This window comes from Etheostoma spectabile, chromosome 11, assembly GCF_008692095.1.
Source record: "Etheostoma spectabile isolate EspeVRDwgs_2016 chromosome 11, UIUC_Espe_1.0, whole genome shotgun sequence".
Classification (NCBI taxonomy): Eukaryota; Metazoa; Chordata; class Actinopteri; order Perciformes; family Percidae; genus Etheostoma; species Etheostoma spectabile.
Window position 1 is genome coordinate 11,258,430 of NC_045743.1, and position 27,202 is coordinate 11,285,631.

Here is a 27,202-nt window from a genome sequence, read left to right on the forward strand (position 1 = left end):
AAAATGGCAATACATTATTACGTATTTCAAATTTAATTTAAAGACTGCTGGGGGTAATGGGTATGGGTATGGGCAACATAATTGATTGATGCTTTTTGTATGTCTTATGATACGACAATAAATATAAGGTCAATTCTGTTCTCTATGTATGGAAACTACAGTGTGGAATGAAATAGTCTTTCATAAGTAATTTATGGGCCTAATTAGAGCAAGTTAACACAGTATTGAGTCATTTCTGTTGTTTGTGTCACACACAGTAAAATGAAATCATGTGTAACCCTGCTAATAAGATGTCATTGCAGAAACAGTTATGGAGAACAAGCAAGAGGAGCAGAGCAACAGAAAACCAGAAAAAAGGGTGAAAAAGAGGTGTGATGGAAAAGAGAAAAGGAATGTCCCACCTGAGCCTTTGATTATTGACATTTGCTATGTGACACTTTGTATGTGTTGGTGTTTCATGCTGATTTAAAGCCCTTGTTATGAGGCGCATATGTAAAGGACCGCAGGCTACCAGATGTCATGCCTCCAGGATCACCACATATCAGTCCCACCTCTCTTGACCACACTTCCTTATTAACTTCTTTAGCCCTTCTCAACCCCCTATGACTCCTTTTGTCTCTGCTCTTCATCAGCTCTCTCCGTCCCTTACTGGAACCCAGGGGGGAACCGTCAAGGGCCCTTCCGGCCTGGATAACCTTTTTAACCCCCTTGCCATTTCCATATTTCTACCCATGTCCATAGCTCTCTCTTTACATTTACTCTCTCCTCTTCTTAATTTCCTCTAAATCAATGAGCCTTCAATTCTCCCTGAAGTCAAAGCCTATCTTCAAGGACATGAAGAAATGAACAAAAACTAAGACCTCAATTTATAACATTTGAAGGACATTCTTGATGCTTATCCGCATCATAAGTGCAGTGATTGATTTTTTTCCCAGTAAAGGTGGTCTATTGGGAAATCAGACGCTTAACCCTTTTATTTTTTCCTGCACAAATTCCAAGGGCAATTGTAACAAAAACCTGAAAACAACTGGTTGCCAGATCTCATGTTAAATGTCGATATAAAGGCTACATGTGTAGATAATAGACATTCTTAACCTTCTACCCTCCATTTTCTCAAACCGCTCAATATTTTTTCCTCCTCTCTCTCCTCTGGCCCGGGGGTCAAAAGCTAAGGGGCTTTTCTGCTGTGTATGTGTGAGATTTACTCGTACATGCTCTGCACAGTATGTCCTTCAAGAAAACACAAGGGGGGCTTGTTGGCTGTCCGTGCATCTCTTGAGGGAACCGTTTCTCTTTCAAGCTCTCAGATCAAATTTTCCCTGCTGCTTCCTTTTTTAGTGATGGCATGAATAACTACCATAGTAATAATTCCTGCTACCAGGCTTATATTCTAGATCTCCAGCAGAAATCCATGCTAACTGGCAATTTTGTAGGATGTATTTTTGCAATCTTCCTGATTGTCTCTGTAACAATACACAGCAGCTCAGGATGGTTCATTGCATTAGTTACAGGAAATAACACTATCATTTTTAATTTAATTTAATTTAATTTTTACATTTCTCAAATCACCTGCTCTTGTTTGTGAATGCCCTCTACACACTTAGCTTCTACTGGAGTCAGCACTGCAAGCTATATCTTAAATCATTTAGTCGTGTATATTTAATTCTTCTTTTCTTCTAAAATATCTTAATATTGTTATCTTAACAATAATTGTATTTAATGAAAGCACATCTTGCCAGAGCTATGTATACTGTACACAAGATGAATGTTTGTGCAATCTACTGTACATACTGCATGACTATGCTGGACAGTGAGGAACAAATCTGTGGCCGTTTACTGATTGCAAATTGACTTCAACTATTCCATAATTTAAAAAAATGTACTCAATATAGGGCAAGTACCCTGTATGCAACACAATATAACATAACAGATCATAACATATAGTACACGTTTTTACAAATGTGTCTATCCAAAAAGCTAAAATCCTCATCTTTCATTCCCCTGAGAATTGTTCACCACAGATTTCTCCAAGTGACCCCCAGACCATGACCAGTGACACAGATGTATTGCCTTGTATGGCTGCAGTGCAGTATAAAGACTGCACACTGCTATAAAGTCTACAGACACAACCGAGGACCCAACACTCAAATGAAAACTGAAATCTCTGTGTAGTGAATTTGGACTGTTTTTTTACCCTCATATACGTTCTGTTTATTGTCTTGCATTTTAAACAGGTTTTCTCTTTTCATAGCCACACAAATGATATTATAACTTAATAAACAGGCGTAAATAACTTTATTGTTTTATTTACATTTTTATCATTTTATCGTCACAGTGCAGGGCAGAGGTAAGGCCAAAAGTGAAGTTCTGTTTGCTTAGCATAACTGCTATAATGACACTTTGACCACATAGCGCTCCCCTAGATAGTCATCTCAAATAACTAGTTTCCAACTGAGTATAGAGCTAACACATTGTAAAAAAGCAAAATAAGTCATTGTGACCATCCAACCATCAGCCCAGTGGATCCTTGCAGTGACTTGGTTGCTAAGCTCCAGGCTCTCACTCGGCCAGAAAAGCCTTGACCTCGTGGAGTCCTGGAGCCTCAAATCAATAATAGACCACAAGGTCCTGGGCCTGGTGCCCTCAGGAGCACTCCTTTTTCAAAGTCAGACTTCAAGAAGGTTAGCAGTCATGAAAACCATGAATCCAGCAGTCCATGTGCAGCAGAGTTAGCCCGATTTCAATGATGCAATGTAATCCATAATAATCCATTCACTGGAGCATAATTATTGCCAGGTAACATACAGTGTGTAGAGAAAGATTGTGGTAAAAGGTAATAAAGTAAACATGCCGCCAGTCACTGTTGACTTTTTAATTATTTCAATGCCATGATCTTTCCCCAACCTGCCCAAGTGCCTAAACATGACAATAAACTTGCTACTGTTGCTACCATCAGCTATTGCAAGAGTAGACATTGAACATTTTAACATTTTTTCAAAATGATACTCAATAATCGAGCATAACTTTCACAAAGAGTTTAGCATACAGTAAATGGACTGCATTAATACAGAACGTTTCTAGTCTTAGCAACCCCTCAAAACACTGCACACTACAGACATCATGCAACCTGTTCATACAATGGTGGCTGAGGCTACCATAAAAGGTGCCTTACAAGGGACCTGCTCAACAGATTAACATTCTGGTGACCTCAGATAATTTCTCATTAAAGGTCATTGCAAACTTAATTAAAGGTCTTGGTTTTTCTAAGAACAGCTCTTGGCATCCTGCCCTTTCGGATCCCACTTTTTGGTATAATTTTGACAGAAAGGGGGGACAATTAATGTTATGATTAGTAATTATTATTCATTATTTCTTTTATTTTTGCAAGGTGCACTATGCGAACTCCAACTAAGTAAGACATTGATGACAAAATTATTATGTTTTAATGCAGTTAAATGTACCCAGAGATTACGTAGCACCTCTGTTAAAACCCCTTTGTACCTTTCATGTTCTGTCTCCACTACTTTGCATCGCTCTTAGCTTTTCTGACACAATGAAAACAAACACAAAATGTTCAATAAGTTCAATAAAGCAAATGTCAGAACTTGTAGACGACCATAACTTAACAGAATGCAAGTTTTTTTTTAGCCAGGACTTCTCAGAAAGAGTTTATTCACACATCAAAGCCAGATCAAAAAGAAAACATAATGCGTGTGATTTGAAATTACATATCATCAAGCTGGTCTCATCTCGGTACTGAGTTGTTTACTTCCTGAAATCATGACTCAGCACTTCACTGGTTGACCTAGATAGCTCCAAACCCCAGGGATAAAAAGATAGAGAGAACTGATGACCAGTGTACTTTTTAAAGTCTCAGAGGGAGAGGCTGGCTGGCAGGCATAAAGAACCGGACTGGTACTGTACTTGTTGGGGACTGTAGGTTGTACAGCAAGTCACACGTGTAAGTGAGACTAAGTGGCAGCAAGCCATCTACTTGACTCATTGATTCATTGATTGACTGATTCATTCAATGTTCATTTAGCTAGCCGGTCCATAAGTCAACAACATGCACTAATGTCTTTATTCACTTTCCTTCCTTCTGTCTCCATTTCTGCATTAGTTCAGTCGTTCACCTCCCCCAAAGTGCCATTGATGTTACATTTTGTCTTGATTTGTTCCTTCCTTCCAGTCAGACAGACACAGATTAATGTATTATGGCCCAACACATTCCAATACAGTGATGAGTATTTGAATGAAGTGAGTTGGGATTGAGCCTAATGCTTTTTACAGTCATATCACAGCTACAGGGAATCAGTGCAGCATGAGAACGGTTAAGCCCTCACACACCAGCATTGCCTGCAGTGACAAGCGTTATAGGGTGCTGAAGATTGATTCATCTGTTGAAAATCATCAGAGAGGAATTGGCTGGTGAATGTGAAGGATCAAATCCCATTTTCAAAGATAGTTACGGACGTTCATTTGTCGACTGTCAAGCTGGGGGGACAAACAGTCATTCAAGATTAATTTAACAATCCATTATTCAGGCAGCTGATGGGAGAATTCAGTGGTGACCCTATTCTCACATCTGCTGCTGCTCTCTAGCCCTGCTGCCCTCCCTGTGAAGATATGTATTCAACTGAGATTATATTGCATATTGAACTTAATGTGGATGTTAGAAACTTCTATCTAAACAAACCATTGTTATGTGAAAGGGGCAATACACACACACACACACACACACACACAACACACACACACACACACACACACACACACACACACACACACACACACACACACACACACACACACACACACACACACACACAAAGGATGGTGGTGGGGGGGTTACTGTGCTTACAGGAGACAACAGCTGAGGAGCATCAGTCTATTTTTGTTCTTCCTTCATTTAAGTCTCTCAGAAGGAGGTGTGATCATGATGGGGTCCCTAAGAACCTGAGACAATCCCTTACTTAGTTCCTCTTACCCAGATTTCTGGAGACCTGACTAGATATTTTATCCAAAAATTCTGCAACCTGGGAAATAGCTACGAGAGGTCATGTACTCTGCGTTATTTCAGGGGATTTGAGGGTTTTAACAATCTGGGGATTTTAAAAAAAGTCAACATCAAGGATGTACTGTATTTTAACCTGACAGTGTGAAATATTTAAGGAAATGTTAAGGATGTACACGAAATATTTAATTAAACAGTTACATGATTTAATATATGATAAAAAAAACTCAGGCCACGTCATTTGAAAGTTTCATCAGGGTTTTCTTTTGAAGCTAGTCAAAAGAAATTCTGTTTTTGAAAAATCCTTGCCTAGGCTGCTGCAGCTCCCACCAAAGGTAAGACAACGTTTATTTAGCCACAGTTAGAAGTGCACTGATGAGGTAAATCTAGCTAGAAGCCATATAAATTCCCCAAAATCACAAATTATATAAAGAGTGAGCAGAGAAGTTATAATGATGTGTAATGTAATGATACAGTATGATGTAATATCGGGAAGATGTCCTCTTCTATGGCCTACATGAATTGAGAAAAGCAGCTGAAGCCCAGTTGCTTGTTACCTCTGTGTTCCCAGAAAGCCCCTCCTTGGACAAACCCCTCTGCCTGAGCGTCACTCAAAGTTCACTTGAGTCCTTTCCTAAGCTCAAATACACACTCACACACATTCACTGTCATCTACACAAACGCACACACACGCTGCGCCAGACGCCTTTGTGTAGTCCGCCTGCCGCTTCCAGCGCCACTCTGCCTTTCAGGAGGCGCGCAGGAAGACCTGTTGGATGTTACTGAAAGCGTTTGGTTGGCGTGCGGAGTTGACAAAAGTGTGGCTCCTTTTAACGTTTTTTTTGTCGCTCTCTTCAGTGACATTTTACTTGACAAGCTTTTTGGTGACCTTGTTCTCAGTTTTAGAGTTTATTAGTGAATTACTGGTTAATTGCATATCAAATTTCCGAACCGTGCAGCTGGATAAAAATCAGTATTTGATGGACAAAATGAATAATTCTGTGAAATAACTCCAAAGGATTTCAAGGTATGCTCTTATTAATCATGACTATGAATTATAGTAATCTATTTATCTTGGAGGCGTCATGCTACAGCGCGTAATTTACTTTAATTTCAGCGTCAAGTTGAAAAAGCTTCTCGCAGTAATTGCTCTATTTGGTTTGATGAATTTGAATGATTTAAGTGCAGTTGTGCGCATGTGTGAGATAAGATAAGAGAGAGAGAGAGAGAGAGAGAGAGAGAGAGAGAGAGAAGAGAGAGCGAGAGAACGAGAGAGAGAGAGTTTAATAGGGGTCTAATTCGAAGTTTATCCTTCCTTCTTCCTTTTAAATTCCTCCAGTGTTTTATTTATTTATATGGTTATATGTCATTCAATTAACCTAATGAGCATAGGTGTAGAAAGTCCAAAGGTCTGTTTTGTTCCAGACAGGTGCAATGTGTCAGAGTTGTTATGGGTCTGAGGATAGAGTGTGCTATGTGTTGTACAGATTGCAATTCCTACTGAGTCACATTTGTGTTTTTGGGCTGCATGAATAAAAGTGACTTGTGTGTGTGTGTGTGTGTGTGTGCGTGTGTGTGGGTTCCCATCTGGATTTTGAGACATGTCACAGCGGTGCACTTGCTGCACTCCATAAGTCTTGACTTCCGTTTTCTGTTTGGCAGTGATAATCCCAGTGTGGCCTCTTGCGGAGTGAAGATGCACCTGAATATGTGTGTACCGGTGGCACTGCTGACTCTCCTGGTGCTGACACTTATGGTGCCCATGGGCCGGGGCTGTCCGAGGAGCTGCAACTGCTACCAGGCCAGTGAAGTGCACTGTACTTTTCGTTCCCTCCTCACTGTACCTTCTGGCCTGCCTCTACACACACGCCGCATAAATTTAGGGTAAGGGAATAAGTGGAACCACATACACAAATAACATCAAATATAGTTCTTTTATTCACCTAATATGGAACTGAAATAATTTGTTGACTTATTGACATCCCAGGTTGATGATGCTGTTTCTGTGCCACACTTAGGTTCAATAGCATCAGCGATATCTACGACAGTTCTCTGGCTGGGCTAAAGAAGGTGGAGCTTCTGATGCTCCACAGCAATAACCTCCACCATCTCCCAGAAGCAGCGTTCAGAGATATGAAATCACTACAGGTAAACAATAGAAGAGCAACAACAACATGTATTGGACGCATCAATATAGGACTTAAAAGAGAAGGAATTCCATCCAATACCGTACTAGTGAATGATAATTGGGTAGGATAGTTAAAGGTGCAATATGAAATACTGACAGCTAGTGTTTAAACTGCAGTACAAATTCAAAATATTGGAGAGAATCATCTCCATCGCCCCCTCCTCCCCTGACTCGAAGTTCACTGAGGTTGCCAGGCTGAAACCGCAGCCTCCACCAATGTTGCTGGATGCTTGTCTAACAAAAGCCAGACCTTACTCCACAGCACAGCGGAGTAGCTAACGTTAGATGCTGGCTATGTTGACAGTCATAAAAGCCCATGCTCATGCAGAGCTCTGTAACCAACTGACAGACGCTTTTTCGGCTTAGAACGACAGTAGGAACCACTAAAAATTCCACAACCTGGCCGTCCTCTCCACACGCCCGACAGACACACTTCCTCGGTTTAGAACTATGATGGGAACCACTAAAAATACCTGGCCGTCCTTTTCCACCCGTCTGACATAAACACTTCATTGGCTTAGAATTACGGCAACAATTGCTAAAGACACTGCTAACTCACGGTCCTCTCTTCCTGATTTACAGGCCCCTCTCTTGGCTTAAAATTACTCCCCGTTGTCGGGTACGGCCGCTGAACAGGCTATGCGTAAACAGCTGTAAAAAGCAGGAAATTAGCCAACTCGGCATCCTTTTGGGCTCTAAGCTGTCTTTCAAATAGGTTACATCTCCAGTATTTACCCTTGGTTTGTTACGTCTCTGGTCAAGCAACTGTTAGAAACATGCCGTTTTTTAAGGTTGAGTGGAATCTATCTCTGTTGATCCTGTTTTTTTGTTTGTTGCTTTCATAGCTGTACTAATGTTGCAGCTGTAGCGCACAAGGTTTACGTTTTTACAGGTAGGCTATATCTGGCATATATTCCGGCTTTGATGGATTTTTTTTTAATCCATCCTCACAAGTGAAAAACCTTGACATCATTATTTGAATCTGAACTTGGGTTTATCCCACATATACACAACTATAATAGGTTTTTATCACCGGGCCAACCCGGAGACTCTGATGCATGCTTTTGTCACCAGTTGCATTGACCAGTGTAATGCCTCTGCTTTCTGGTCTTCCCAAAAAGCGTATCTCCCCTCTCCAACTTTTACAGAACCCACAGAGACCCACCTTTTTAACTTAGCTTTTCCGTGTTCAGTCACATGCCAGTTTTTATTTTTTTTAATATGTACAGTATGAGAGAGGGTGTGTGTGGATGTTGGTGGTGGGTCTGTGTCTATGGGTGTCTGGGGATGCATTCATGTGAGGGGGTGGGGGTGCAATTGCTTTTTAAATTGTAAAGCACTTTGTTCTACATCTTAAATCTATGAAAAGTGCTCTATAAATAAAGCTTGATTTATTGATTGATAACAACACACAGGCCGAAACACAAACAGGAATTCATGGAACGGAAATTTTGAAAGAAGAAAATACTGACATTAGCATTGTTTTGTAGTATTTCAACTTAGCATGTCTCCTTAATATCTGATGACGCATTGGGGTCATTTTTGGATTTATTACAGTAAATATACCACATACTGGACCTTTAACAAATCAATTTGAAGCAAGCAACATTTGGAGGCAGTGGAGATAATTCTACAGAGGCATTTTCTCCCACTTGTTTCACAGTTCTTCTTCATGGAACTACAGTGCAGTAGACCTGTATCTCACGCAGCTGACAGCAGCCAACATTGAGAGTGTCCTGAACTGTCCTTAAATAATATGTATTTTAATGGGTGAAAAAAAACATTGTCTTGTCACATATTTAACCTTAGACTCTTAGAAAGACATAGTTGTGAAAATCAAACTTGGACCAAGTCTCCACAAAATGTAGTTTAATCTCTCTTCCAGCCTTAGGCAGGGAGGACCATACAAGAGCTTTGATGCAGAAAGCTCAGCTCTTAAACCTTCTACACTTACAGTTTACAGTCTGCATAGCTCCCTATGGCAAATTAATATACTTAAACTGTGAAAGAGCTGATTTTAGAACTGATTTTTAAGTGAAGTAGGACATTTCAAGGTAGCATTTATCAAGAGTTTGGTACGATTTAGAGAGGGCTCTACATTGATAAATATTCCTAAATCTTGTTGATTTATTTTACATTTCTTCGGTAAAGCCATGATGCAAATTAATATAACAGTTTACATGATTTTTTTAGCACATTTACCACTAATGCATACTTTACGTATGTGCCATCATTCTTTTCACTGCTCAGTGAAACACACTGGACATTTACGCAGCAACCTAGGGCAGAGTTAGCAGTCTGTAGGGAAGTAATATTACTCAACAAGCAATTGTTTTCTTCATCTCCCAGGCATGTGCTGACATACAGTGGTGCTCATGAGTTTATGAACCCATGCTAAAGTTGACTAAAAGGAGGAATAAAAAAATCTTTTGGAAATTTATCTTCATGACTTAAATATAAAAATAGGAAAAAACAACCTTTAAGGACAATATTTTTCTTTGTGAATGAATAATGTATTGTGAATGAATAAATGTTCTTTCTTAAAATACAGGGGGCACAAGTATACATACCCCTATGTTAACTTCCCATAGAGGCAGGCAGATTTTTTATTTTTAAAGGCCATTTATTTCATGGATCAGGATATTATGCATCCTGATAAAGTTCCCTTGGCCTTTGGAATTAAAATAGCCCCCCATCATAACATACCCTTCATCATACCTAGAGATTGGCATGGTTTTATTTCAGTTAGACTAATATCTGGTTTGATTTGCATTAAGAGAGGATTTTATGGAAAGTACACCATGCAACCCATCTCTAGGTATGATGAAGAGTATGTTATGATGGGGGGCTATTTTAACTCCAAAGTCCAAGGGAACTTTATCAGGATGCATAGTATCCTGGATCCATGAAATAACTGGCCTTTAAAAAAATAATCTGCCTGCTTCTATGGGAATTTAACATAGGGGTGTTTATACTTATGCCCCCTCTATTTTAAGGAAGAACATTTATTAATTCACAATACATTATTGGTTTACAAATAAAATAGATGTCTTTAAAGGTTGAATTTTTCCTAATTTTCTTAATGAAGGCCTTAAAATTAATTTCTAAAAAGATGATTTTTTATTCCTCTTTTTATTCAACTTTAGCATGGGTTCCTAAACTTATGAGCAGCACCCTATTTGCCATTGTATGATAATAGGATCCATATTTCCATGTGGTGACATCTTCATGTGCTAGATCTGTCTGTAGCTGGATCTCTCCCAGCTGACTAGCCTTCCTGCAGAGCAGATTTATCACAAGCACCACAGAAACACAATTCCACAACATGGTTTTCATGATGTAACTTCTTAAAATCTGGTGGGTTCTCAACACGTGACTAGAATAGCAATAGATCCCCTGGAGTCTTCTACTGAGGATAAAGGGCTAAATTTCATGTTTGAAAAGTTAAAGACCCCCAGTGCTAGGATATACTTTTAGTCTTCACTGCTTTAAATCGATAAACTCACAGCATACTGTATATTGTCTGGTTATATGCTGTGGGCTATCTCTCAGTTTCTCAGTATATCAGCAAATGTATGAGGTTGTGCGCTGCTGGATACATTTTCCCTTATTTTAAAATTTTACACAGACTGCATTCAGTTATTCTTGCTTACAAAGAGATTTTCACCCAACTCATTTCATCCTCATTCCAATTCCCCTCACATCATTGGTCGTAAATTCAATTTACAAGCATGTGGTGTCCACTGACAGGCGTATGACCAGAGCAGAGACTTGGTTTCTTCATCAGCTTTGATGCCTATTACTGTAATTAATTGCTCTTGTAATTGCTTTCGCTCACTCCATTACCTCCCCCTTTTTACCCACAGATACTAAAGCTGAGCTATAACAAGCTGAGAGAGATCTCTTCATCTCTGACCTTCTCTGGCCTGACCTCACTGCTACGTCTCTACTTGGATCACAACCTCCTCCAACACATTCACCCCCGGGCGCTGCTCCAGCTGCCTAGCCTCAGGCTGTTGCGTCTGCAAGGGAACAGGCTGCATCAGCTACACCCTCACACTCTGTGCACACTGTCCCTGCTGAATACGTATTACTTCTCTACACTCAGGTGAGCTTTAAAGCACATAATCTAATAATCATTGTTAGGGAAGTTACAATATTTGATCAGAAAAAGGTAACATCCATTGATGGTTAGACTAATACACCTCTTAAGATATAGCATTGTCTTTTTACCCTTTTTCTGATACACTTGTTTTACTCGTGCAGAAGAAAGAACTTGGGTCTGAACATGAAAATGATTTTCTTACCCCTAACCTGTCACCTCTCACTGCCCACTTCCACTCCCACTCCCACTCTTTCATCTATTCCTCCATGACTTTAATTCAAACTTGGTGTCTCCCCTTCCCCTCTTCATCCAATCTTTTCTTTGCTCTGTTTTCCCCACCTGTAGACACCTAGACCTGTCCAACAACAGTATAACCACTCTGCCCAGAGAGACCTTTGCAACAGCACCTCTGCTGGAGACTCTTGTGCTGCAGGCTAATCCGTGGAGTTGTGACTGTAGGATGAACTGGTTTCTCATTTGGAGTCTGGCTCATCCAGGTGACTCGCGACGGAAATATGATTTGTTTTCACTTTTTGTTTTGTCTCCAATGAGCACACGCAGTTTGTGCTGGTCATTGGTTGTGTCTCTGAGATCGTTTAATTCAGTCTGAGATGCAAAAATACCGTGGTTAACGCGGCATGTAGGTTTCTTGAGTGAAAAAGAAATAGATATGGAAATAAGGTTAAAAGGAACATGGGACGTGGATTGAGAAACAGAAGACTACTTTGTTGAATCTACTACTTTTTTGTCTTTAAACTTTAATACAACATGTCAATCCAGCTAGATGAAAGAATGATGGTATTATTGTACTGTACTTTCTAATACATCTGGTTTTGTTAACCTTAATATCACTGACATCTCTTCACCTGCTTTTTATCACACATTCTTCTCTGGTTTTCTTCATTTTCTGTATCTCTTCCAGTGTGTCTTGTGGCTGTTATTGAGATGTGAGTGAGGGCTGGACCGTGAAATGTGTCTCATTGATATGCCAGACTTAACCTGCCATAACTAATCCATGATGACAGCATTGATGTGTGCAGGCAGCTGAATATAGGTTAATGATTGCTGTGTAATAATGAAGTGATGCATTTTTCTGATTCATGAGTCGAGAAAGTAACCATACCACATTAGTAAGAGATATAAAGGATACTAGATGCCAAAGAAGAGCTGGCATGACTAATATATTGCATCACTAATATGTGCAGATAGATAGAAATGTGCACAGATATGTTTGTATATTTGTTATCCACAGTTGATATGCCAGAGGTGGTAAGGCAGCCTATTATGACATTTTTTTTTTCTGCCTCTCATTTTCAATTAGGCTTAATGAAATGTCCCAGCAGCCCTCAGTGTCCAATCTGCTCCTCGCCCAATTCCCTTCAAGGTCAGGGCTTGCTTGACCAGAATGACCTACCATGCAGCTTGCCTGTCATCCCCTCCCCAGGTGGAGACACACCTTTGGAGACAGAACTCAGTGAAATCCAATCAAGTAAATCCTTTAGAGAGCCTTTAGGCACTGCCTCTCTGAGTCTGTCTGACCAACAGGGGGGCAGTGTTGATCTGGGTTGCAACATTACTTACTCTTCTGAGCTCCAGGACATTGCTCATCCTCCAGATCTCTCCCTTTCCTCCTCTTCTCCTCTCCCCCTTGCTCTGTCACTCTCCCTGGAGTGCCCTGTGGAGACACAGAGCTATGAGAAACTTTGGAGAATCCTAGCTTACTACAGTGAAACTGCAGTTCACCTGGAGAGGGAGATCATGCTGAGTAAAGCCCCGGCATTGGCATACCGCTACAGACAGGCAGCAGAGACAGACGGATACTATCACACTGGAGTCAAAGCTTCTGTTAAAGCCAGACCACAATGGTTGCTACAGCCAGCCATTAGCCTACAGCTAAACAGAGCACAGTCTACCGGACACAGAGTTCAACTTATATACTCAACAAGAGTTTCCGCTCATCCGGACCCTGCTTCTCATCCCTCAACATCCTCCCTTGCCGCCCACCCATGGGTGCTGATTTCAACTAATCATACCACCACAGCACTGGCGACAATAGCAGGAAGCAAGGTGGAGCTATCCTGCCCTCTTTTAAGTTCTGATAACCCCAAACTACAGTGGATTCTCCCAGATGGATCCAAGCTCATCTCCCCTTCAAGCAGCCTAGATGGTAGGCTCCGGGCATCAGCCTTTGGTTTACTTCTACACAAGGTACAGCTCTCAGATGCAGGGATTTACTACTGCATAGCCAGGGCAGGCAAGGATGTAAATGTTCTCCCGCTGCGCCTGGCAGTCGAAGAGTCCTCTGTTCCACTTTCAGGAGAGCAGGTGGGACCTCCTGTCACCGGAAACATTGGGGAACCTGTCAGTCTCTACTGCAATGCATCAGGTTCACCAGTGCCTCATATAAGTTGGTTGTTACCAGATGGAAACATAGTATGGCGGGGATTAGCTGTATCAGGTGGGCTTACAATACAATCAAATGGGAGTCTCTTTCTGCCTAATCCTTCTCTGAGGGATGCTGGTCATTACCGCTGTATTGCCATCAACCAGTATGGCAGTGTCTCTCTGTCCATGCAGCTGGAGTTAAACTCACAACATCCCCCTCCACTTAGGACTTCATTTCCTAGAGGGCCACAGTCAGCCGCTGGTCGGTCAACCAAGATACGAGCCCCATTACTATTGGAGGAAGGATCCGGTAATGAAGAGGAAGAAGAAGAAGAGATAAGTTTTGTTGGCAATAGGAAGCGTCCAAGACCTCTCCGACCTCCCTCAAACAGACGTTATTCAATCCAAAAACCCAGAAGACGTGGACCTATAAGAAAAGGGTCCCTAAGAAAAGGAGGAGGACCTGTATTATCCACTGACCAGAGTAGAAACCGCTTTGAGTACAGACATAGAGTTACCACAAACAAACAAAGGATAGACCCTCATAAATGGGCTGACCTCCTGGCTAAGATACGACAAAAGACTGTTCACACTAATAACAGTCAGAACATTGCAGTTGGGAAGCCCACAGCTGAACCAGTAGGAGGAGTTAAAGGTAGACCCACAGGAGGACACAAGGGAAATGATGATAAAAAGACAGGTGGAGCTGAGGGAGCAGGGGTGGAAGCAGAAACTGAAGGGTCATCTGTTGATGACACTGATCTACAAGAGGAAGGCCTACAGCCCATTCCCACTGTTCACACAGAGATGCAAACACACACAGAGATGAAAACAGACATTGAAACAGACACAGAGATAAAGACAGAGACGTCCACAGAACCACAGACAGAAATAGAGAACGAGACAAAGACACATATACAGACAGAGAAAGCATATCCACAGATAGAGACAGTGACAAACCCACAGACACAGAAAGAGCAAGTCACAACTAGGCCAATATCTGGAACAAATGAAATTGTCCTAGAACCAGGGGAAGGAGATGAGCAAGAAGTAAACAACAACTCATCTAGAACCAGGCCTCAGAACACTTGGCAGGGACTCTTTCCTAATTTAGTTCCAAACTCCCAGCCTCAAAGCCCTTGGAACTCTCGCAGGAGGATCGGACAGCGAAGACGAATCATCAACAGGCCCAGGGGACGAACTTTGACCCCACCACCACCTCTCCCTGACCCTATGAGCCCAAGATTACAAACTGCGACACCTGACACTACTACAGATCAAAAAAATGTTTTGCTCCTGTCATCAACAACCACATCTCCAGCTGTTTTGTTGATACGGACGGACCATATTAAGACTGCTTCGAGTCATGTCACACTGAATCATCTGTCTCCTGCTGTTTCTAACGCTTATGATATCTCTTCTTCAAAATATGCCCCGCCCTCATTGACTTCCTCTTCCTCCTCTCTCACTTCAATATCCCCCTCTTACACAAAGGTATATATAGACATGGGGACTCAGTCAGCCACCATCCCAGAGACTGCAGCGTCCACTCTATTCGACACACCAACATCAGCCCCCACTCACTCGGATACTGCGATCACACAGACAAATGTGCCACACACTGACGCCAGGACACATACACATAGCATACAGACTCACAAAAAAACACACACAGCCTTAGGCAAACACAGTGATAAACCTCCAAGCAAACACAGTGAAGAGCTGGAGAGGAAATTGTCGGGTGTACCATATGTGTCCACCTCTCTCTTGCCCATTCCTTCCTCGATTGTTTCCACCACAGTCCCCAGTGTGGCTACAACTACTACTGCTGGAAGCATGAGTATGTATATTTCTAAAGCTAGTGAGGACACACTTCACTTAACAACTGGAAGTACTCCTATTAATACAAGTCCCATCATGACTGCAACTACCATTATTATCCCAACATTTAGCACTACCAGAAGTACTACAACTACTCTTACCTCTACTACTAGAACAACTCCAGTTCTTAAAACTCCCACTCCCACTATTATGTCTTCAACAAGCTCTTCTCCTACTACTTTTACTACTACTACTACTAGTACTACAATCTCATTAAAATCTATTCCCACAACTCCTAACCCCACTACTACCACAACTGCTACTACTGCTATGACTACTAAAACTACTACTCCCACTATCACGTCTTCAACTAGCTCTTCTCCTACTACTTTTACTACTACTACTACTAGTACTACAATCTCATTAAAATCTATTCCCACAACTCCTAACCCCACTACCACTACTACTACTACTGCTACTACTACTATAGCTACTAAAACTACTACTCCTACTAGTAGTACTAGAATGGCCATCTCAGCCAAAACGTCTACAACTACTACAAGGGCAGCTACAACCAGTACATCTTCTACTACTACCACAACAAAGACATCAACAAGTACCACAGCATCATCCAGAGAGAGGCCGAGTGTTGTCGTTGATCCCAGAGGGAGGCCTGTTTCTGGGGGTGCAAACCAGAGTCGATCTAAAGACTGGAAGAACCCTGGAACTAATTCTATTCCTGATTCACATAGCAGAAGGCCACACTGGCCCCCCACTCCTTTGCTCCCTGCTGCCCCTGGGGTGAGTTCAAATTGATTCAAATAACACAGTATTGTTATTTTGTGGATTCTTTAACCCGAAATGCATTACGACAAGAGTAAGAGCCAAGCTAGCCACGTTTTGTTCTTTATTTGTTAATTTAATTGCTAATTTATGAAATGTTTTCCTATTTTCAGTCATTCATTTAATTTGTCATTTATTAAAGTGCATATATATTAAGGTATTTTTGTTGTTCAAATTACTCAAGTTAAAAAAAAAAATTCTAAGTGAGCGCTGGCCCATAACATACACACACATGAACACACGCACATGCGCAAGTGCACACACACACACACACACACACACACACACACACACAGCACAGCATTCAACTTTTCAAGCCCTTGGGCAAAAGCTTAGAAGAAATGCACAAAAGATCTGAAAATAGTCTAATCTGTATCCACATGACCTGCTTTTAAACCTCAGGGATGTTTATGACAATTTTTTAATTTCATGGATTTTCCCGAGCTCTGCCAGATTCCCTGCCAGATCTAAAGAAGATATGAAAAACATATGTTCCATAATCACTAACATTATGTGTTTTGAGACCCTAATCCCAATGCATTTATATAAGAAATTGTTAATTAATTTCCTGAGCTCTGTTGGCAAGCCTCTGCAGACCAAACCACTGGGTCCACAAGCAATGGTTTTAAATCTGGGATTACAGTAATGCTATACTGAATTTATAAACCTGAACAATGCTTAAACATATTCACTGTTACATTAAAAAGAGATGACGAACTTTTTTTTTTTTACTAAAGAGTTTACATATCAATGTTAGCTTGTAGCTTGTAGCTTTTGGTACACATGTTAATTGGTATTTATCCTAACCTCCTAAAAGTTTTGATTCATCTATCATTTTCGTTAAGTGCTGTTCCGACAAAATCTTTAAACAGATAGCCCTTGGCCAAATTATCTGTGGATAACATTGTGGTATTACTGTAATGTAGATTTTTATTATTACAGTAAACAATTCTAATTTTTTTGTCCATTGCTGTACTGAAGTTGTTGTTCACTTGCAAGTCCTCCAACCATATGCTATTTAGTTGAAAAATTACTATAAAACTCCAAGACCAAAACAGGGCTGTTAAATTCCACTACATTAATGAAAGTTGAAAATCTTCCATTAGTGGAGTCATGCTTTCATTGCCTCTAGTTATTATAATCAATGGTTTATTACTTTGTCGCTATAATGTCTTTACTGAAACTTTTTCAAAGGTACCAGTAGTGAGATCCAGACCGAGGATTGCAGACCCACATATCAGGACAGTGTCGTTCCCAGCAGAGAGCACTGCCAGGCTGGCTTGTGAGGCTCAAGGAGAGCCGAAGCCCACCATCACATGGACCAAGGTTGCCACAGGTACACACAGTGTAGCAGATATACACATTCATTTACTTATACACACACATGCACATATTCAAAACAAAACACCCCTACATGCATGAGTAAAATATGATAAATCTGATAAATCAGGGTTCAGTTTTATTATCACTTCACATTTACATTCAAAATCCACTTGGAGGCCAGCCAAATCTGATTCATGGACTGATGTAAAAACAAAGTTTTTCAGATGCTCTCTGAAACTGGCTTCAGGTCTACACTTTAATATATTTTTATTATGTTGGGAAACTTAGAAATGCTTATGTTTTTCTCCAGAAGTCAATAACATATGTGAATACACATATAATTAATCTCTAATAAATTGGTGAACCTCTGTATGAATGTGTAGGTGTGTGTGTGCATCTGTCTTTGAAATATCTCATGAACTGTACACTTGGTTTCCTGGATAGCCGATGAACTTGAGGTTTGGAATTTGGAGCGGTTTGGACAGTATTGGATATTGGATATTAATAAACTAAAAATTAAACTAAACAACCTAAAAATGAAGGTTGAGTTAAAAGGTTGAGAATAAAAAGGGCTGCCAAAATGCTAGTTCTTCAGTGTCTACCCTTCACAATAAAAGCACAGCTTAAATTCACTCACAGCATTTTGCTAAAAGGAAACTCAATAAGACACTAGCTATCAAACAAAAGCCAGACACTATGTATCGATACTCCTGGAAATCAAATCCATGCTTAACATTAACTGTCAAGCCACTAAACCTGTTTGGAACTGGACACTTCTGCTGAAGTATGAATTCATTATCGATTATAATGCCAAGACGAGAAAGCACCGTCATTAAACACTGACTGTCTACATGCAGAATCAGTAAAAAAAGACAAAACTAAAACATAGTTAAACAAAAAATCTCTTTATTTGCATCACCTTCCACCTTTTCTTTACCGCCTCTCTCTCAAGCAGCACACACACACACACACACACACACACACACACACACACACACACACACACACACACACACACACACACACACTCACTCACATCCCGGTCCTTAGAAGATTCTAGTCCAGTTTTGGTGGTTAATTAACGCAGATTTTTGCTGATTGGCTCTCATAATAGGCCTGGATTGGGTGGCGGATGGTGCAGCACCATGAGTCAGGGGGCCAATGTCCCTGATTACTCCACATTTTGATTTTGACATTTTGTTAGTAAAATCTGAATCTGCAACTTTCTCTCTCAGGTAAATGTAGTACAATGTTTTCCTCTCAATTAGAAGTACACAGTAAGGCAGTAATAGGCTATGCAGTATGGTTTTATATTAAGTGCTATGGGGTCCTTCTCTAAGTAATTTTGGGCTACAAGGATTCTAGAGTATGCTACAAGCAGCATTAGCACAGGCCAAGCAATTGGCCCTTTCCAAACAGGCACATTTTGAACGGGCACTGTACTAGTTTAAAAAAAACTACAGACTGTACCTTTGAAACAGAATAAGCAAAAGTTTGTATTTACTTTTTAAGGTCATAGATTTGAAAGGAAAATCTGTCTCAGCTTTAGTGTGTAATATAACTAGATGAATATGAACACATTGTACACTGATGAAATAACCCATTAACACCCAGCATTACACACTGGCATGCCCACAAAAAGCTTTTCTCTCACTTGCCATGTGGAAAAGACATATTGCAAGAAAGTAACGGAACATTTTGTGCACTGCATCACTTCTGCTTACTTCATGCTGTGCTGCTTGGCATGGGCCCAGTCCTCCTTTTCTCTGTCTCTTACTCATTCTCTAACTTTCTTTCCAAATTTGTCTCTGTTTTCCCACTCTGTCTCCTCACTGCTGCTCTCTCTGATTGTGTGTCTGTCTGACTGTCTCTCTGTCTCAGGAGCAGTGATGTCAATCCAATCCAGGGCTCAGCGTTTTGAGGTTTTGCCAAATGGCACCCTTGTTATCCAAAATGTTCAGCTGCAGGACAGGGGCACCTACATCTGCAGTGCACACAACTTTCTGGGTCGCGACAGGTGAGACTACTAATACCAGTTAGGAATATTAATAATGAAACGTATACCGTTCAGTTATAATGACCATGGGACAAAATAATTTCAACATTAATTGCAAAGGCCTAAGGCAAACTGCAGTTTCATTTTTAAGTACTATGTATGCTGTGTTGGTATTTTACCAGCTTTTCAGGTGAAAATACAGTTATAGTTAAATGCATTTTCTCTTTATAAAGTCTGTATCTTCTGTGATCAGGATTCCTGTTTAATTACGGTAATTGTTTATGCATGCCTTGGTGGTGGTTGTTTTCTAAATGTGTCATATTCTATTTATAATTTGTTTCAGTGGAAATGTATATTGTAAATTGGTTTATGTGTTTCCATATTGAGCATGTGTGTGCTTTATTGTTCTGTGATAGATTGCTAACCACCCTGGAAGTGTGGACCCGCCCCCCTCGGATGCAGCTGGCCAGCTACAGAGAAGCTACCATTCATCAGGGTGGAGATGTGCACTTGGAGTGCCTGGCGGATGGTGTTCCAAAGCCTCTGCTCTCTTGGGTTCTGCCTGACCGTTCTGTCCTGACCTCCGCTGCTCCCTCAACCAGTCGCATTACTATGGACACAAATGGAACCCTTCACATGTCAGTAACATTACCTAGAGACAGAGGAGTTTATCGCTGCGTGGCCTCCAACTCAGCAGGTGCTGCCAGTGCCTCTGTGCGTGTATATGTGTCCTCGTTGCCCCCGGTGATACAGCAACCCAGAGAGGAACACCTGCTCTTGTCTCTAGGGAGGCCTGTTTATGCTCACTGCTCTGCCCGAGGTGCCCCGCCACCAACTCTACGCTGGCGAATCCCAGATGGGACTCTAGTTCGGCCATCCCAGTTTCTCCATGGCAACCTTTTTGTCTTGCCAAATGGGACACTGCATATTCGAGGAGTTGGACCTAAGGATTTAGGGAATTACGAGTGCACAGCAAGTAATGCTGTTGGAGCCGATAAGAGAACAGTGAGGGTAGAAATTGAAGCGGGAGCACAAGGAGAGAAGCAACAGGGAGGCGCAAGAAATGAAGAAGCAAAAGCCATTACTAATGTAAAAACTCCTTCATCCTCACTTCATAAAGACAGAAGTTTGTCCATCCCCAAGCACCCCTCGAATCTATTCAACTCCACTAGACTATCCCCTTCATCACCATATGATAGAGCCAGGTCCTTGTTGATGTCCCCTAGTTCTTCTCACTCATCATATTACCCTCACCAAACAAATTCCTCTTACTCACCCCCTAAAGTCAATAAAACAGTCACTGCCCCCCCCACACACTTGACCAACATCAACAAAACAAAACTATCCTTTCTTTTCCCACCCTCCACAGTACCTACAAATGACACCAAAGTCTCGCCCGGCATTTCAAACAACACAGGAGTTACTTCTTCTCACTCTGACAAAAGCAGAGCCTCAGCTGCTTTGCATCCCCTGCCTGCTTCTCCCTTCAATAAAGCCCATATTGTCTCTGTGTCACCCTTCATCACTACTGTCCAATATGGGGGGGGTTTGCAGCTCCACTGCTCTGTAACTGGCTACCCATCACCCATCATTATTTGGAGGACCCCCAACAGGAAACTGGTGGACATGCACTTCAGGTACTGGGGATTGTGGGTTTGTGTGAAGGTTGCATTATCTCCCTCTATATGTGTATTGTTTTTGTGATTTGTGTATATGTTTGTCCACATTAAAATTTTAAATTCCAGTTTTGACCGACGTCTGAAGGTGCACCCTAATGGCACCCTGTCAGTTCAGGCAGTAACAGAGAAGGATGCCGGAGACTACCTCTGTATCGCACGCAACAAGGTCTCAGATGATTATCGCCTCCTGCGTGTCTCTGTAGTTACCAAGCCTGCCAAGATCGAGCCCAAGCAGCCATTCAATCAGATGGTGTCATTTGGCAAACCACTGAAGGTGAGCTAAATGTAAAAAGAAAAATCATAGTTAATCTGTGCCTTGCTCCCAGTAATGATGTTTATTCAATAAACAAATAACAGCAATTAATTTTATATCACACACAACACACTGTTGAAATTAACTCAGCCTAAACCTAAAACATTCCTTCTCCCACACCTCCACTGTTGAGCTTTCAGAGCCTTATTTCTTGTTGTGGCAATGATGTGTGTTGGGTGTCTTCTATTGCTAGGCGTGGTGCCAAATGTTTCTACAGCTTCAAGCTGTCCTCTTTGTTTTGTTTTGTTTTTATCAAAAAGGGCTTGATATTTCATGACTAAAAAGAAAAGAAAGACCTGTCAAGTCATAGCCTGTTATGAATCATCAACAGCGGCCTACAGGGGAAAGTACTTCACGCATGGATATTTAACAGCTTAGTGAAAAACAACGTCAGGCAGGGGGAAATGCAAGAAAGAGGACACCATGTTGTATTTTTTTGTTTCATTCAAACATCAACTAGCTTTTCCAATTTTGTGTGGCTTAGCAGTGATTCTACTGTGAGTTTCATGTTTAAGGAACTAAATACAGCATTAACAAAGCCTAAGTGTAAAGTATGCATCACTCAACAGCTCAGTTTTTACAGAAGATCAGTATTCATCAAAATAAAAGCCACCAACACTCTTAAATGATAGCAATGATTATCTTGTTGCCTTCAGGTGGACTGCCTGGCATCAGGACTCCCTGACCCAGCTGTCCGTTGGAGCCTACCAGATGGAACCATGGTGAACAGCATGTTGCAGGGGGAAGACAGAGGAAGGCGAGCACGGAGGTTAACTGTGTTTGACAATGGGACATTACTGGTCCCAGCAGTGGGTATGGGAGAAGAGGGAGAGTACACATGTTATGCTGAGAATCAAGGAGGTCAAGACACTATGAAGGTACGACTAATATTTTCACCTGTAGAAGAATGTCAATTTACTTTTATTGATTAAGTTTTTCATTTATAATTGAAAATCAAATTAAAATGTTATATTATTCTATTAATTAATTATGCTTTCATTTTCTCATTCACAATAGACATAGAATAAATGAAAATACAAATTAATTTGGTCGTAACTCCCTCATTCAAATGTAATCTTTTAAGGTCAAAGTAAAGGTCATGATGACATCTCCACCAACCTTCACTGGTAACAGAAGCCACCACATCATCAAAGTACATCATGGAGCAACCGCCACAATTCGCTGCCAGGCTGCAGGAGTTCCCACTCCGACGGTGACATGGCTTTCCCCGTCACGACGTGTCATTCCACAAAGTTTGGGAACTGGTTTTTATTCTGAGCGGGTTGTGGTGGTTTCAGATGGAACTTTGGAGGTTCGTCTGGCTCAAAAGATCGACACAGGAAACTATACATGCCAAGCAAGCAACTCAGCCGGGGAGAGGAGCATGGTGGTGGGCTTGGAGGTGGAGGCACCCACCCATGGTTTGAGTGGACATATGGGAGGAAGAGGTTGGAGTACTAGCAATGGGCCTGGAAGGGATCATGACAGTCGATCAGGGGACAGCATTAGTAATGCAGGGATAAACCAGTATGGGTTTACCAATAGAGACACAAGTAAGCTTGGTAGCAATAACAGCAGTAATAATGGCTATAGTCATCATAATGGCAGGATAAGAAACACTGTACCAAATGCTGGAGCTAACATAGCAACCAGTGGCTTTAATCCTGCCATCAGCAGTGATAGTCGAGAGAGATTGAACAGGCCTTTTGTTGGAATTACAACACAACTTGGTAGCAGTAAAATCGGTGTTGGGGCGAGCGTGGCTAGAAATACAGGCATTAAAGCAAGTAATGTTGGAATAAATCTAAATGGACCTGGCGTTATGAGTAATAGCAACAGTCCCAGCGCAGTTAGAAAAGATGGTGTGGAAAGGAATCCTGGGACTAACAATAATGAACTCATTCTACGACAGACTGGTAATGATGCTAACACCAGTAGAGACACTGGCAGGAGAAGTGGTACTTCCAGAAATGGTTTTAGCAGCAGTGTGTCTAATAATGGAGCTGGTACTGGCACACTCAGAGGAAATGCATTTAGTAGTAGTAGTAGTAGCAGTAGTAGCAGAACTAGTACTGGTATAGCTGCTGGTAACACAGGTACTAAAAACTCTACCAACACAGTTGTGGGTGTGGTAACTACAGTGAAGCAGAAGGCGGTGAAAGGCCAAACTGTTGTTTTACCATGCCCATCCCAAGGTTCCCCTCCCCCCCGTCTGGCCTGGATTCTGCCTGGTAATAGTGTGTTGCCAGCTCCTTTCTACGGCAGCCGACTTACTGTGCATCGAAACGGCTCCTTGGAGCTGCTAGGAGTGCGAGCCAGTGATGGCGGGACCTTGATATGTGTGGTAAGAGGTGAGAGAGAACAGACAAGGATACAGGTGGAGCTGGAGGTCTCTGAGCCACAGGAGGAGGCCAGATCTCCACAAAGGGGAAGGCCTGTGCAGAAAAGTGCTGGTTTAATAGAGGTCCCTTATTCAGGAACTTTATTGGATTCAGCTCAACCCTTTAACTCAAGGCCAGTGTTGCCTGAGACGCTACATCCAAGAATATCAGTTACTCAAAAGCCCCTTAACAGTTCACAGTCTTTACCTGCTGCACCACGTCCAATTGGTCCTCCAGAGTCAGCAGTGAGCACTAGAACAGCTCCGTTAGTGAGCATCATTAACGGAGAGACCCTTCGTTTGCTTTGCCCTGCTTCTCACACCCATGGCTCTCTCTTATGGACCATGCCCAGCGGCAAGGTACTGTCCCGGGGTGAGAGTGGGGACTCAGGCCGATATCTAGTCCAAGAGGATGGAACGCTAACACTACAACAGGCCTCCGTGTTTGACCGTGGCACCTACACCTGCAGATCCACCACAAAAGACTTATCCTCAGTTTCGGTTGTCACGGTTCCCGTCATTGTCATCGCCTACCCCCCACGCATCACAACAGGCCCCTCCCCATCGACCTACACACGATTCGGGGTTGCGGTGGAGCTGCCGTGCCAGACTATAGCAACACCTCGGGCTACAATCACCTGGGAAACACCAGACCTGACACAGCTGAGGGTGATGGGTCAGGCTCGTATCTATGGCAACCACTACCTTAGCCCTCAGGGTTCCTTGGTGATACAACACCCAACAAATAGGGATACAGGATTTTACAGATGCACCGCCAAAAATGTAATAGGAGTGGACACCAAAGCGACTTACCTGCATGTTATATAACTAAGGGAAGCAAATGCACACACACACACACACACACACACACACACACACACACACACACACACACACACACACACACACACACACACACACACACATGCAGCTGTTAACACTGTATGTGTTCATGTGTTCCAAATGCCCAAAGGAACTGCAAGGCTCTGTGCAGGAGATACTGATGAATCTCAGAAAAGACTATTATATAGGTGTATGTCTCATGCATGTATTTTTAATGTATGAGTTGTTTTTTCAATAGTGTATTTTTTTTACAGGACAATGACTTACGAGATTCTCTGCAGACACAGCGTCAGGCATTTTTCTCTGCATAGACAAATAGAATGTTTGAGGGTTGTTTCATGTAGCAGGCAGTACACCATTAACCTGTTGTGCTGAATTGTCTGTCTCAGCGGCCTAAAACCCATTTTGAATTAATGATCGAAGAAAACAATTAAAATGCACCGCAAAGTTGGTATCTGGTTTCCCTGCCTTGTGTTAAAGTGAAATTCTTGGCAATACGGACAACATTGAATTTCTCACTGTAAAAAAAATGCAGCTTTTGAAATCTACGTTCTTCTATCTCTGCGCATGTAAAATAATTTTGAACTAAGTATTGAATGAATCCCAGCCTGATTGCTTTATTTCATTAATTAATGGATTCATACACTAATAAAACACACAACACACAAGGCAACAACTGTCTACAGGCACATTATTATTCAATGTCATGACAGAGAATTTAATCCTGTTTGATCTTGGATTATTTTTATAATATAAAATAAATGTTGCAAATTGGAACTTCATTCCCCAAAATACTTCCCGTACCTTATTACTGTAACTATTGACATACTTTTTTATTTTAGTTTTTATTTATAAGCTACATATTAGCAAAAGGGTAGGATTGTGTTGTTGTAATGAATATATAGCAAACAGTAAATTAAACTGGCAGCCTTATTTGCATTATACTGCCTGCACATTACATTGAATGTGTAACAGACATGAGCATAAAGGGCCTCCAGTTAAAGGACTTTTTGAACTTTTAACTCTTGTCGGGACTTATTTGTGGGTTTCAAATCTTGACAAATATTGTTGTACCACCATCGAGTGCTACATTCTCATAGCATTACTAGGGCAGGATGAGAAACTTTACAAAGCATTTATGTAAACACAATACTCAGCTCTTTGAAGAGTCATCTTTTGATTATTTGATTATTAAAGATTGTATAAATGTATGTGTGGTTCAAGAGCCTGCCCCAAGCTTGTGGACAAAGCCAGCAGCTCATAGTTTTCATGTTCCCTCTCGTCTTTCATGTTTTCATTTTTTCCTAAGTTATTTGTCTAGTACTACGCCAGCGGTTTGTTATAAAGGGAGAAAGGATTTCATATTAAGTATGTTTAAGGTCTCATTAGTCACATTGAATATTTGCTATGTTTTTAACAGCTTCATTTTATAAATAAAAAAAATGGAAAAACAAATCAAAAGTGTTGCATGAAATACTGCATGAAATGTCAAGCCAAAACTGAAGCAGTTTTGTTAGAAATGTGGTACAGAGACAGAGTATGTGCTGGTGTGGGTAGAGTCAGAGTAAGAAAATATACTTTGAGTGCAAAAGTGAGGAAGGAAACCTTTCCTTGAGTTTATAATGAGAACAGAAAACCCTTATCCCCAGCTCAGCTGCCAAACCAGGAAATGGGGTCTTAACTGCAGATGAGACACACGTTGATGACATCATATTGCTCTCCCTGGGAAATGCAATAAAACTCACAGCAGCCTGCAACTCCATACACCACCCTGCGCTCACACCGCCAAGTGCTGTTATAGTGTTTAGTTTGATTTTACTAAATACTAATACTAAATAGACATGTATGTATGAGCAGTGCACTGTGATGGTGCACTATTTTAGTCATTAGTATGAATGAAAACTAGAGACCATCTTGCGATGGGATCACACCATCCACGAGGCTGGAGCGTAAAGTGGGGTGGCTCTTTCTTTACTTCCTATCCCCTTTCTTCGGGCGTCCTTGCTTGGACCACACCCATCTTCAGACTCGGCCTTCATTTTGATGTCAACTACGCACCTGGAAGTTTTCGTCTACCCTTGGTAGTTTCCGCTACAGTTCCGTAGGGGTCAGGCAAAATATCGTTGAGGAACAGTCAAGACCAAATGATCTAAAATAGCTGGTAAAAATGTTGCATCGAGGATTTATTACTGAACGAGCTGATGTCATAAGTCAAACCAACTTGTTGAAAATTAGTCATTGAACTAGAAAATGCATTTCCTGCAGAAAATGCATGTGAATGCAAAAAAGCTAAATTGCTAAAGCTAAACAGG

General features: G+C 41.4%; 1 protein-coding gene across 3 annotated transcripts; it reads left to right on the top strand.

The window, feature by feature from the left end:
* The first annotated feature begins 5,670 nt into the window (after window positions 1-5,670).
* On the top strand, window positions 5,671-25,417 carry LOC116697670 (matrix-remodeling-associated protein 5). 3 transcript variants are annotated; one of them, XM_032529032.1, is made up of 13 exons: window positions 5,671-6,041; window positions 6,677-6,898; window positions 7,033-7,162; window positions 11,069-11,310; window positions 11,653-11,804; window positions 12,629-16,314; window positions 17,551-17,692; window positions 19,561-19,696; window positions 20,092-21,312; window positions 21,421-21,628; window positions 22,324-22,545; window positions 22,752-24,888; window positions 24,955-25,417. In XM_032529032.1, exons 2-12 carry the CDS (start codon window positions 6,711-6,713, stop codon window positions 24,873-24,875), a joined length of 8,451 nt encoding a protein of 2,816 aa, XP_032384923.1. In that variant the 5' UTR covers window positions 5,671-6,041; window positions 6,677-6,710; the 3' UTR covers window positions 24,876-24,888; window positions 24,955-25,417. The 3 variants fall into 3 exon arrangements, with proteins under 3 accessions (XP_032384923.1, XP_032384922.1, XP_032384924.1); XM_032529031.1 differs by lacking the exon at window positions 24,955-25,417 and having other exon boundaries at window positions 22,752-24,942; XM_032529033.1 differs by lacking the exons at window positions 5,671-6,041; window positions 6,677-6,898; window positions 7,033-7,162; ... (1 more) ...; window positions 11,653-11,804; window positions 24,955-25,417 and adding an exon at window positions 11,983-12,361 and having other exon boundaries at window positions 22,752-24,942.
* The last annotated feature ends 1,785 nt before the right edge of the window (window positions 25,418-27,202 follow it).

What these genes read in the sequence shown, in the direction of transcription:
- LOC116697670 (XM_032529032.1), top strand. Translation starts at nt 6,711, where the DNA reads ATGCACCTGAATATGTGTGTACCGGTGGCACTGCTGACTCTCCTGGTG. An exon ending in TGCTCCCTGCTGCCCCTGGG is followed by an intron (nt 16,315 to 17,550) that starts GTGAGTTCAAAT and finishes ACTTTTTCAAAG; the next exon opens with GTACCAGTAGTGAGATCCAG. An exon ending in CATTTGGCAAACCACTGAAG is followed by an intron (nt 21,629 to 22,323) that starts GTGAGCTAAATG and finishes TGTTGCCTTCAG; the next exon opens with GTGGACTGCCTGGCATCAGG.